General features: G+C 47.7%; 1 protein-coding gene across 2 annotated transcripts in view; it reads right to left on the reverse strand.

Moving 5' to 3' along the window:
* CRK (CRK proto-oncogene, adaptor protein) overlaps positions 1–7,529 on the reverse strand; it is a 29,744-nt gene extending 22,215 nt beyond the window's left edge. For both annotated transcript variants that reach the window (XM_082861313.1, XM_082861314.1), the window contains exon 1: positions 7,153–7,529. In XM_082861313.1, the coding sequence (XP_082717439.1) occupies positions 7,153–7,393 (241 nt within the window). In that variant the 5' untranslated portion in view covers positions 7,394–7,529. The remainder of the gene's footprint in view (positions 1–7,152) is intronic.
* Positions 7,530–12,232: the final 4,703 nt, after the last annotated feature.

The raw sequence follows: 12,232 nt of genomic DNA on the forward strand, positions 1-12,232 counted from the left end.
TTTTTTAAATATTTTTATTTACTTATTTATTTTGGCTGCACTGAGTCTTTAGTTGCGGCAGGCGGGATCTTAGTTGCGGCACGCGGGATCTAGTTCCCCAACCGGGGATCAAACCCGGGCCCCCTGCATTGGGGGCATGGAGTCTTACCCACTGGACCACCAGGGAAATCCCATGTTAGATATTATTCTTAATGAACGTAACTCTGAAGTGAGGAGAAGTTAAATCAAAATCTGTTCCCAGTTTGAGAAACTCACAGCGTAGTTGGGGATACAAGCATACACAGTGTGGTTAGTAAGCAAGGAGTGTAGCAGCATGTCTTAGGAAGACATTATTTTTTTCCCCTGGCTTTCACTTCCAACTGGAGACATGCTCTTACAAAAACTAGTGGCAACAATAAATTATGTTCTAAGATACAACAAAATCACAATGAAAGAGCAGCTCTTTCTGTTCCTGAACAGTTTTTTTTTTTTTTTTTTTTGCTCACACTGTGCAGCTTGGGGGTCTTAGTTCCCCAACCAGGGATCACACCAGGGATGGAACCCAGGCCCCCAGCTGTGCAAGTTCCGAGTCCTAACCACTAGACCATCAGGGAAGTCCCCTGAATGCTTCTAAGGTACTCTTTTCATTCTAAGATGGCAACTACTCCCTTCCATCCACTGTTATGGTTTCTCCAATTACTGTACTATCCCAAGTGAAATGTGTTTTGGTTTTTTTTGGGGGGGATTGGGGGGTGGGATAGGGTTTAGAAGAACAAATAAGACGACTAAGCCAAGTCCCTTAAAAAGATCAGTGTGAGAATTCTGAACACAAACCGTCAGTTCATCTGCCAGAAAGGCAGCAAGTTGGTTCAATTCACTTCTTGCTCAAATGCTTCATGATGTGAACTGGGCCCACTATTTTTTTTGTTTGATTTTTGCTTGGCAATTCCAACAGACACAAAATTACAAGGAAAACACCAAGTGAAAATTTACCTATAAATTCTTTACCTTTCTTTAAAAAAAACTATATATATATATATATATATATATTTTTTTTTTTTTGGCCATGCCAAGCGGCTTATGGGATCTTGGTTCCCCAACCAGGGATCAAACCCAGGCCCAGGACAATGAAAGCATGGAGTCCTAACCACTGGACTGCCAGGGAATTCCCTCTTTTCCTATTCTAATGACACTATAATTATTCCATAGAGGAATACCTGTTTTTGTGTACTGCTGCAGCAGTTACAGTTAGATATATGGGGCAATCAAGCTTTGCTGATCCAGAAGAAGAGAAGAAGGGGGAACAGAACATACATAAGCCCCAGATAAGCCCAAACCTCACCACAGCTATGCGTTCTGGTTCCTTTTCCTTAGTTCATCTCCTTCCAACCACAAACAGCCAAAGGCAGGAAATAGAAGGGCGGGAAAGGAAGGAGATACAGTCAGTCAGTCTAGAGAACAGAACAACAGAGTTCTCATAGCTGGGACTTGGAAAACCTCACTGACTTGTTTTACATTAAACCTGTGCTGGATTCTGAATGTGCAGTTATGAACACAATCAGAAATCAAAATCAATGCAGTCAGAAGTATCTTTTAACCAAAAGAGTTGTACATGCTCAACTCATTACTTCTAAGCATTTCAGCCCTCAAGTTACATCAGTCTTTACAAGACCACTCTCTGGAGGTTTTATGAAGAACACCCAAGAGCTCTGTGGGCTAAACAGGCCAGGTCACTTCTGGCATGGGCACCACCACGGTGGCTCCATCATCAGCCTCTCAGTCTCACAGCACTTCCTCTTTAATTCTCATTCCCTCTTTCTCCTCTGCCTATGCTATTTATAGAGGCTGCTTAAGCACTCTCACTACCTGTCCAATACAAAGGGCTAACAAGGCCACTGACTTCCATTTGAGAAAGTATACTGGGGAAAAAAAAAAAGTCATGAAGAACCTAGGGGCAAGATGGGAATAAAGACACAGACCTACTAGAGAATGGACTTGAGGATATGGGGAGGGGGAAGGGTAAGCTGGGACAAAGTGAGAGAGTGGCACGGACATATATGCACTACCAAACGTAAAATAGATAGCTAGTGGGAAGCAGCTGCATAGCACAGGGAGATCAGCTCGGTGCTTTGTGACCACCTAGAGGGGTGGGATAGGGAGGGTGGGAGGGAGACGCAAGAGGGAGGGGATATGGGGATATATGTATACATATAGCTGATTCACTTTGTTATACAGTAGCAACTAACACAACAATGTAAAGCAATCATACGCCAATAAAGATGTTAAAAAAAAAGAAAGTATACTGAAGACGTCTCAAGATGTACGGTTTCCTAAGCAAATAGAACTTCCTAAAAATGGTGGATGTCAGCATGGTATACTTTGCAGATTCAGACTCACCAGGTTGGATGAATTCTATCTCTATTTCCTAGCTATATTAGCTGTTATTTAACTTCTCACAGGGCCTAATTCCTAACTAATAAAGTTCCTGAAAGTAGCTGGTATATTATAGGTGCCCAATAAAAAGCAAATCAGTTTAACACACACCCCCAAACCTCCGAATTCCTTTAGAAGTTTTCAATTCATCCCCAAATCCAGAGTCTGCTGCACTGTTTCCTAGAGAAGCTTCCACAGAATCTCAAGATGCTTCTCAAGAAGTTCCGTGGTCAAACTGCTTTGAAAGACCCAGTATCCAATACCTGCCTCTCTTAGAGTCATAATTTCACATGAGCATAGTAAAGGCTTGGAGAAGTTCTGCAATAAATAAACCCACCTCCTTTTACCAAGGAATTTTTTTTTTTTTTTTTGGTCTAAAACCTTTAAGTAACTCACTGAAGAACTTCTCCAGAACCAATGAATGGAGGGATACTCTAATATTAAAGAGCAAATCATGAGGACCAGACTTGAGAACTACAAAGATGAGGTAAACAAATGAAACAGATGCTGAAGGTACAAAAAGGCAGCAGTAAATAACGCGCAGTCCCCTAAGATCTCCAGAAGTGTCTTGACCCAGCACCACCTTGAAGAGGCAGTACAGTTATCACCCTAGCTTCTACCCCCACCCCCAAAACGAGGCAAGTTTTTATGCTCCACTCACCCACTAGAGCAACAGGTGGGAGGCTCTGGGTTGAGCAGGTGACGGCAGGCGCCATCTTATTTCCATGTACTGGATCCAAGGTTCTTTCACGCTTCTTGATGCACCCCACCCCCCTCCACCCAGCACTTACTCCTTCAGACATGCTGTAAGCCTCTCAAAGCTGAGAACAGTTTTCCACCTTGCTTCAAGTCTTCCCTCTCAACCACACAGATTAATATACCTAATGCTTACTGAGTACTTACTAACTATATCCCAGTTCCATTCCTAATACACTAAAACTCACTGAATCCTCGAAACAACCCTATGAGGTCAGTATTACTATTTCTCCTCTTTCACAGATAAGGAAACTGAGGCAGAGAGACGTTAAAGAAGCTGCCCAAACTTATATGAGTAGTAAGCAGCAGGTAAGGAAGGTTCAAACCCAGGCTTCAGAGCACAAGCTTATAACTACTTTCCCAAGTCATATTTACTCAGTTTTATTGATTGTCTACTGGACAAGGTCTAGTAAAACCTCATGTTCCAAGAGGAAAAAACTAGTGGATCCATCAATGATTGCAAAGTCTTTCCAAGAGGTACAGCTGACAGAGTATGACCAGTAGACTTGACCAAGCCCTGTGCTATGGCCCTGGGGCACAGTCAGGTCACTTCCAGGCAATGGCAGCACTGGTAGCCTGTGGGAGCTAAACGCTTATGTTAAAAACAAGTTCACTGGTGGGGACTTCCCTGGTGGTCCAGTGGTTAAGACTCCACTCTCCCAATGCAGGGGCCCGGGTTTGATCCCTGGTCAGATTAGATCCCACATGCCACAACTAAAGATCCTGCATGCCACAACTATGACCCAGTGCAGCCAAAGAAATAAATAAATATTTAAAAAAACAAAACAAAAAAACACCAAACAGGTTCACTGGAAAAGGTTGAGAACACCTGGTCTATTTTGTCCCTATGCCTCTAAAATCTGTATCTAAGCCATTCCATACAAATTCATCTTCTACATTATCTCTACAAAATACACTATATAACCCTAAACAAAAAGCTCATTTCCCATATTCAATCTGCCAAATAAGGTTATTAAAAGCCTCTTTGTCACCAACTTCAGATAGCAGATGTGTATTCTCTGAACACTAAAGCCAGTTTCTTCTTGTCATTCTTTCCTTTTGGTCTTTAAACAGAACCTGGGACCGAGGGCAGAGACAAAAGTGTTGAGTCCTCAAAGTGCACTGTGGGATCTCAAAAGAAAACTGGCTTTGACAGAAAGGAATACAGTGTAATAGTGTCAGCTCTCAGGTCACAATTCCTAGGTTCAAATTCTGGCTCAGTCATTTACTAGCTGTGTGACTTTGGGCAATTTACTTTCTCTCTCTCAGTCTCCTCACCTATAAAATGGAAATATTTTAATAAGTGGAGATCATAGTACTTTCCTCACTAGATCGTTATAGACAGTAAATGAGACAAGGCACATAAAGTATTCAGAAAAAAAAAAAAGGGGGGGGGGCTTCGCTGGTGGCGGAGTGGCTGGGAGTCCACCTGCCGATGCAGGGGACACAGGTTCGTGCCCCGGTCCGGGAGGATCCCACATGCCGCGGAGCGGCTGGGCCCGTGAGCCATGGCCGCTGAGCCTGCGCGTCTGGAGCCTGTGCTCCGCAACGGGAGAGGCCACAACAGTGAGAGGCCCGCGTACCGCAAAAAAAAAAAAAAAGTATTCAGCAAACTGCCTGGCATAGAATAACCAGTCAATAAATGTTAGCTATTAATATTGTATATGCCTTTCTAAAATTCAAGAAATTCTTCTGTGTGGTTTCAAAAGAATAAGAGCTGGACGGGGAGGGGGAGAACAGAGACTAAATAGTTTTTATAAAGACAGCAACTGAATCAATTGCCCTATGTGGAAAATAGGGTACCTGGCAGAAAGAAAAATGACCACAATGCCCATGAACTTTCCACACCCCATGCACAAACTTTAGCAATCCACACCTTCTCTCTTGGGCCAAGGATCTGACCTCATATCTGTTATGAAAAGGTGGAGCTCAATATTAAGGTAAGAGCTGAGATTAAAGTTGTAACACCAAGATGTGGGGAAAGCTCAAATAAAACTGCCTGCTGCTATTTCCACATTCTGCAACCAACAAAACACATACACAAACAAAATGTTGAGAATTGAGTTTCAGGGACCGTTTGCCATCATGTCACTGCACAGTAATGCAAAACCCTAAACACCATGAAGGTGGTAAAAAGTAGAACATATTTGATTTAGGGTAAATACAAAAATATTCCCATCTCATGTTATAATGCTATTAAACCAACCAGACTGAGAAAGACCTCAGATAACTGTGGGCTTAAATATCCCCACGCTTGGGACTTCCCTGGTGGCGCAGTGGTTAAGTATCCGCCTGCCAATGCAGAGGACATGGGTTTGAGCCCTGGTCTGGGAAGATCTCACATGCTGTAGAGCAGCTAAGCCCGTGTGCCACAACTACTGAGCTTGCGCTCTAGAACCCGTGAGACACAACTACTGAGCCCGCGTGCCACAACTACTGAAGCCCACACACCTAGAGCTGGTGCTCCGCAACAAGAGAAGCCACCACAATGAGAAGCCTGTGCACCGCAACGAAGAGTAGCCCCTGCTCACCGCAACTAGAGAAAGCCCGCACACAGCAACGAAGACCCAACACACCCAAAAATAAACAAACAAACAAACACATAAATAAATTTATTAAGAAGAAAAAAAAGTTAAAAAAAAATCTCCACTCTCTTTTTAAAATTGGTATGTGTTAACAACAAAGAGATTACCCCATCTCCCCATTTCTGGCCAGAGTGAATAAATCTAAATTAGGACTTTCCTAAAAGGGCAAGTCTGCAAAGGCTGGTTCAGGAGCCTCCTAATTCACAGGAGATTGGCCTGGATCTCGTCTCAGCTGGTCAGGATGAAACTGCTTCAACTTGGGAACAGTGAGAAGGTGCTAAGACTCTTGGTGCTGTTCCACAGATAACAGCAACCTCAGAATTACTCTGTACCTCACAAATCTCAAGTACTAAGTGCCTAAATCTCCTTAATACTCCCCAAACAACTCCAATGGCATGGGTAAGAGAGTCACATCTCAATCTCTGGCAAGGAAGATCCGGTACAGATAATTCAAATTCTCAGAGAATCAGCTCAGCAGGGTCTGTTCCCAACATCTAGGAAGACTCTGGCCACAGCCCTCAAAGTTACTGAACAAGGAGAGGTCCTGGAGTACAAGACAGACAATGCTGGGGTCCAAGAAAAAAATGAAGTTCCATTCACTTTCAGGGAAGGGATTGTCTCCACTGTCTTATTTCTGAATTATTTCCTGAAAAAAAATCTTTCCTCTACTAATCGCTTTGAAAACTAGAACCCCCTCATTGTGGAGGGCAGTCTCTGGACGCTAAGATCTCTTGAACACAGTCAGCCGGTCATCAGCTTATTCTGGGCTGGTCACAGAGGCCTTTCTTTTATAACCAAGGCACTTAGCTCACCACCTTCGTCCTCCGCGGGGGAAGAGGACGGTAAAAGTATTTTGGAAAAATGCCCAAGAAAGGAAAAAGCTGACCGGTTTCCTGAGGGTGTCTCCATCCCTCCCGGCCAGTATGCGGTGACTTCCTACCAAAGGCCACCAGGGGAGTATGGCCAAACCCGGCTCTCCAACACTGCAGTAAATGTTTCAAGCCTAAAAAGCCACTTGTAGGATTATCGGATTCATTCCGGGCACCGCTGCCAAGTGATGCCCCCGCAGTGCCAACATCCCCCTCAGCTCTTTTGTCCCCACGTTGCTCGGCCCTGCTCTGGCGCTAGCCCCACCCTGGGGCCGAAGCAGTTCCCCTTCCCCTGGGCTGTCCTCCCAAGTCACACCCAGAGGCCTGGGTCAGCGGCTCCTCCTCCCCCACACACTCCCGCTCGTCCGTGGGAGCGAGCCCCGGCAGCTGGCTGTCCCCCGGGCCACGGTCACTCCGGCCCTCTGCCTACGTCCCTCGTGGGGGTCAGCTCTCGAGGAGCAGCCGGCCAGGCTGGGGAGTTACGCGGCCCTCACCCCCGCCCGGGGCCTCCCGTCCCGTCCGTCCCTCACCGGGCGGAGGCTGGGCGGGCGACGGTGGCACCGGCGGGCGCGGGCCGCTGCTGTTGATGATGTAGTGGGAGACGCGCGAGTTCTCGGAGACGCTGAGCACATAGTCCCCGGGGCTGGTGCTCGAGTCCCGCACCAGGAACACCCCGTGCCGCTGGCCCTGCAACAGCGCCACCGCCTCCTGCCGACTCAGCCGCCCCCAGTACCAGCTACTCCGCTCCTCCGAGTCGAAGTTGCCTGCCATGGCCGCCTCCGCGCCTACACGCTGGGCCGCCGCCGCCGCGCGCGCCCCTCCAGCCCCGGCGCCCGCCGCCCAGCGGACCGGCTCGGGTCTCAGCCTCTCAGCAGCGCCCGAAATGGCGGCGGAGGCCGCGGGCCTTCCCCACCGGAAATGACGCGCTCCCTGCCCCTGGGAGGATGCCGGGAAGGGGACCGTGGCCCGCCATTGGGAGAAGGGCAAGGCACAGCTCTTGAGCGCACTGCGCATGCGACCTCTTGGGCGTCGTCGCGTGGCGGAGATCGGGACTGCAGAGGGTGGAGAGGCGGAGTCTAGGGCCGAGGGGCGGGGCCTCAGCTACCAGTCCACTGTTGGCCACACGGTTCTTCGCTTCTCCGGGTTTCAAGTTCCTGGAAGGCCCAGGTTTCTAGGCAGTGACTAGGAGACAAAATTAGAGTAAAAAGGTGATGTGGCCCCAGGGCCTGAGTTCCCTGAGACAGTCTTTTTCTGATGGTTCCTCCAGCTTCTCCCCAGGCCTGCTAAGTTCTTGTTTTCATTGATTCATTCAGCAAACAGTTGACCACATTTGTCCTGCTGGTGCAAAGGTCATCAAGGCTGGGCCCTTTCCTCACCGAATTCTCAGAACAGTAGGAGGAACCAGGAAACAGTCAATGACGAAGGAATAACAAGTGACACGATGGGGAAGGGACAAGGGGCTCTAGGAATACAGAGCAGGGCCCCCTAATCCACTCTGTAGAGGAATCCAAGAGGGCTTCCCAGAGGAGGTGGCTTGAGCTGAATATTGAATGGCAATCGGGGAAGAGCATTCAAGACAAAGGGAACAGAGTGTGCCAAGCCAGGTGGAAGTATGGAGTTCTCCTCTCCGTTGAGGCTCGCAGTCATCTGCCCAGATCCTCTAAACTCTAATTGTGGTCATGGGTATCCTCTGCTCTCCCTGCCATCAAGATCATTTCTATCTCTGCATCCCATATCTATATCTGTATTCCTGTGACAGCCTGCTCACTGGTGTTCTATACTCTTGCTGCCCCTAATCGCATGACACACATCTGCCAGTTTGCACTTTCTAAATTATAGCTCTGAGTCTGCTGCTACCCTGTGTAAAACTTTTAACAGTCTCCAGGTGTTAGAACTCACAGTTTATCTCACAGTATGAAACCAGGCCACAGTCTCATCTTCACCGCTCCTACATGAATCTTGTGCTTCTTCTTTCTGGAATACGCTTCACTCCTTCTGGGATCTCAAACTCAAATGTCTCCCCTTTCTTGACCATCACATCACTCCCTCTCTGCATCTACAGCACAATGTCCATATTACCTCTATTAGAGTTCTTACCTCTTATACTGTAATCTTTCATTTACACGTCTGCATTCCATGCTAGATCTCCTCAAAGGCCAGGCATCTAGTGTAGGACACACTCCATAATCATTTCATAATAACAGCTAACAGGGCTTCCCTGGTGGTGCAGTGGTTAAGAGTCCACCTGCCAGTGCAGGGGACATGGGTTCGAGCCCTGGTACAGGAAGATCCCACATGCCGTGGAGCAACTAAGCCCGTGCGCCACAACTACTGACACGCACTCTAGAGCCTGCGAGCCAGAACTACTGAGCCTGAGTGCCACAACTACTGAAGCCCGTGCGCCTAGAGCCCGTGCTCCGCAACAAGAGAAGCCACCACAATGAGAAGCCCGCGCACTGCAACAAAGAGTAGCCCCCACTTGCCGCAACTAGAGAAAGTCGGCACAGAGCAACGAAGACCCAACGCAGCCAAAAAAAAAAAAAAAAGCAAATAAATAAATTTTAAAAAAAAACAGCTAACATTTATTCAGGGAATACTACTTGCCAGACATAGAGCTAACTGCCCCTAGATAGATCATTTCTTTTAATCCTCTCAACAACCTTATGGGTTGGTCCCATTCTACAGATGAAGCCAGAGAGTTAGGTGACTTATCCAGATACACATAGCCACTGAGTTGGGAGCCGGGATTCAAATCCTGGGAGGAGAAGAGAACTATGGTCACTCTGCTCTATCCTCAGGCTTCTGGGATAGGAATGGCAAGAGATGGGGGTGGGGAAAGGATGGCAGAAATAGATTTTTTTTTTTAATCAGTCAGCCCTGGGTTTTATGGTCTTATATGAATAACACACCTATTCCAGACCCACTTCACACACCCCTGGGCCTACTCTGGAAAGGGTTGGGGAGCAAGGATAACTTCCCTGCTGTGGGTGATTCATCATGACCCCGGCTTAGTCACAGCATGTCACCACAAGCCAGCAGAAGAAGCCAGCCCAGCGTGAATTCTGGTCCTTTGGGAAAGAGACATGCCTGCTCTTCATTTCCCCAGGATGACTGGGTAAGGTCCTGCCTATGGGGATCTGAAGCCGTGCCTCTAAGCCCCCTCTCTGGGGCACATGGACATGACAGAAGAAAATACCTTAAAAGAAAAGAAAAGAAAGAGGGGGTGAGGGAGAAAGAAAGAAAGGAAGGAAGGAAGGAAAGAAACAAAGAGAGAAAGAGAAGACAGAGAGAGGGAGGAGAGAACAAATCATAACTAAGCTGGAAAGTAAGCAAGGAGATTGGTAAGGAGGGGATACCCAGCACCAAGCAGCTATTCAAGTGTGTTCTTCCTTGGAGCACAGAGAACCTATAAATGCAGAGGCCAACAAGGTGGGAACAGGAATGGCCTTGGGACAGGAAGAAGGCAAGCCCCTCTGCCCCTTCCTCCTTTCTCTTCTCCTCCTCTCCCCTTCATACATAAGGATTTACAGCTATAATGGTGGCTTTTGGCCCCCGATAAGCCTGAGATCTGCCCTTCAAAGAATGTAAAGAATGTGACCTTCTTGTTTAGGAAGATGCTCCTGGAGTTGCCTGATGGAGAAGCAGAGACGAAAGGAGAAAAGAAAGGGAAGGCTTCCCTGTTCAAGAGAAAAACACATCAAAGTCCTCTACTCCCTCCCATCTAACCAAAGAAAGGCATTCCTGGGAATTCCCTGTCGGTCCAGAGGTTAGGACTCCGTGCTTTCACTACCGAGGGCAGTTCAATCCCTGGTTGGGGAACTAAGATCCACAAGCGGTGTGGCAAAAAAAAAAAAAAAAAAGAAGACGAAGAAAGGCATTCCTTATTTTATTTATTTTTAAAATAAATTTATTTATTTAGGCTGAGTTGGGTCTGCTGCTGCGCTCAGGCGGGCTTTCTCTGATTGCGTTGAGTGGGGGCTACTCTTCATTGCGGTGCACAGGCTTCTCATTGCGGTGGCTTCTCTTGTTGTGGAGCACGGGCTCTAGGTGCGCGGGCTTCAGTAGCTGTGGTACACGGGCTCTAGAGCGCAGCCTCACTAGTTGCGGCACACGGGCTCAGTAGTTGTGGCTCACGGGCTCTAGAGCGCAGGCTCAGCAGTTGTGGCACACGGGCTTAGTTGCTCCGCGGCATGTGGGATCTTCCCGGACCAGGGCTCGAACCCGTGTCCCCTGCACTGGCAGGCGGATTCTTAACCACTGCGCCACCAGGGAAGTCCCACATTTCTTATTTTAGCAAAGGACGAGGAGCAGAGGTTCAAGGACCTATTTTCCTGCCTATGTCTCCTAAGATGATGAAAACTGCCTCGTACATCTGTGCAAGTCACGTGCTGCACAACTCCAGGGTACTATGTAAATGAAGCCCTCTGGAGTTGGGCTACTCACACTCGCTTTTCCTTTAAAAAAAAGATTATTTATGAAGATGACAACAATTGCTATTTAGAGAGAAAACTGACACATATTGCTAAGTGTGTGTGAGAGAGAAAGGGAGAGACAAAAGTTGGTGGGTGTATAGGCACCATTGGTGTTGGTGGGAAAGTACACTTCTGCCCAGTTTTCATCCATGGATGGAGACGAGGAGAGAGAAAGGAGACAGAAAAATTTCCAAGTCTCTGCTGGAGTTTCTGGATAATGAAGAAGAGAGATGCCCCACCCCCAGTGGGTAGCCCATAGTTTTGCAGAGACAAGGACCTGTCTAAAGATGTACAAAGGTAGGGTCTGGAGGCAGACACTAGGGGAAAGCTCTGGGGAGAAAAGTGAGGGGATTGCAAGGCAGGTGGAGGGGAGGAGAGCATGCTGGGAACCAAGGCAGGAGATGGGACCTTCCTAGAAAGGTCAGTGAGATGTTCCCAGGGGTGACATGCTGCAGGGCTTTTGAGAATCATTTGTCTGCTTTGCTACGATGTAATTCCCCCTGATTGCCCCATCCTTTAGGAGAGCTGCTCACACAGATGCCTTTTGCAGGGAGGAAACAAGGAGAAGGTGCCTGGGAATTCCCTGGTGGTCCAGCGGTTAGAGCTCTGTACTTCCACTGCAGGGGAACTAAGATCTTGCATGCCACACGGTGCAGCCAAAAAAAAAAAAAAAAAGAAAGGAGAGGGTGCCAACTTCCTTGTCTCTGTCCTCGTGGAGCTGAGAAAAATCGAGAACATCTGAAGGCGGTGAGATGCAAGTATGCCTATCTTCTCCTCTTCTCCTCCTGCCCACTCCTCTCTGGTCCCACTAACCATCCTCTTCCTCCATGCTTTGACTTGCTGTTCCGTCTGCCCAGATCTCCACAGTCACTCCCTCAGAGACCTCCTTCAGGTCTCTGCTCCAACGTTGCCTCTTCAGGGAGACCTTCCCTCACCCGCCCATTTAACACTGCAAACTGCATACTCAACTCTCCCACTCCCCCTTCTCTGCTTGATTTTCCTTGCACTTATCCCCTTCTAATTTTACAGATCTGTTTCATGCATTGTCCTTTCTTCCCCTCTAGAATGCAAGCTCCGTAAGAGCAAGGATTTTGGTCTTTTTGCTCCTGCTATATCTCAAGTGCCTGGCAGAGAGCCT

The sequence above is a fragment of the Leucopleurus acutus genome (genome assembly GCF_964270905.1).
Source record: "Leucopleurus acutus genome assembly, chromosome: 19".
In the NCBI taxonomy this organism is placed as follows: Eukaryota; Metazoa; Chordata; class Mammalia; order Artiodactyla; family Delphinidae; genus Leucopleurus; species Leucopleurus acutus.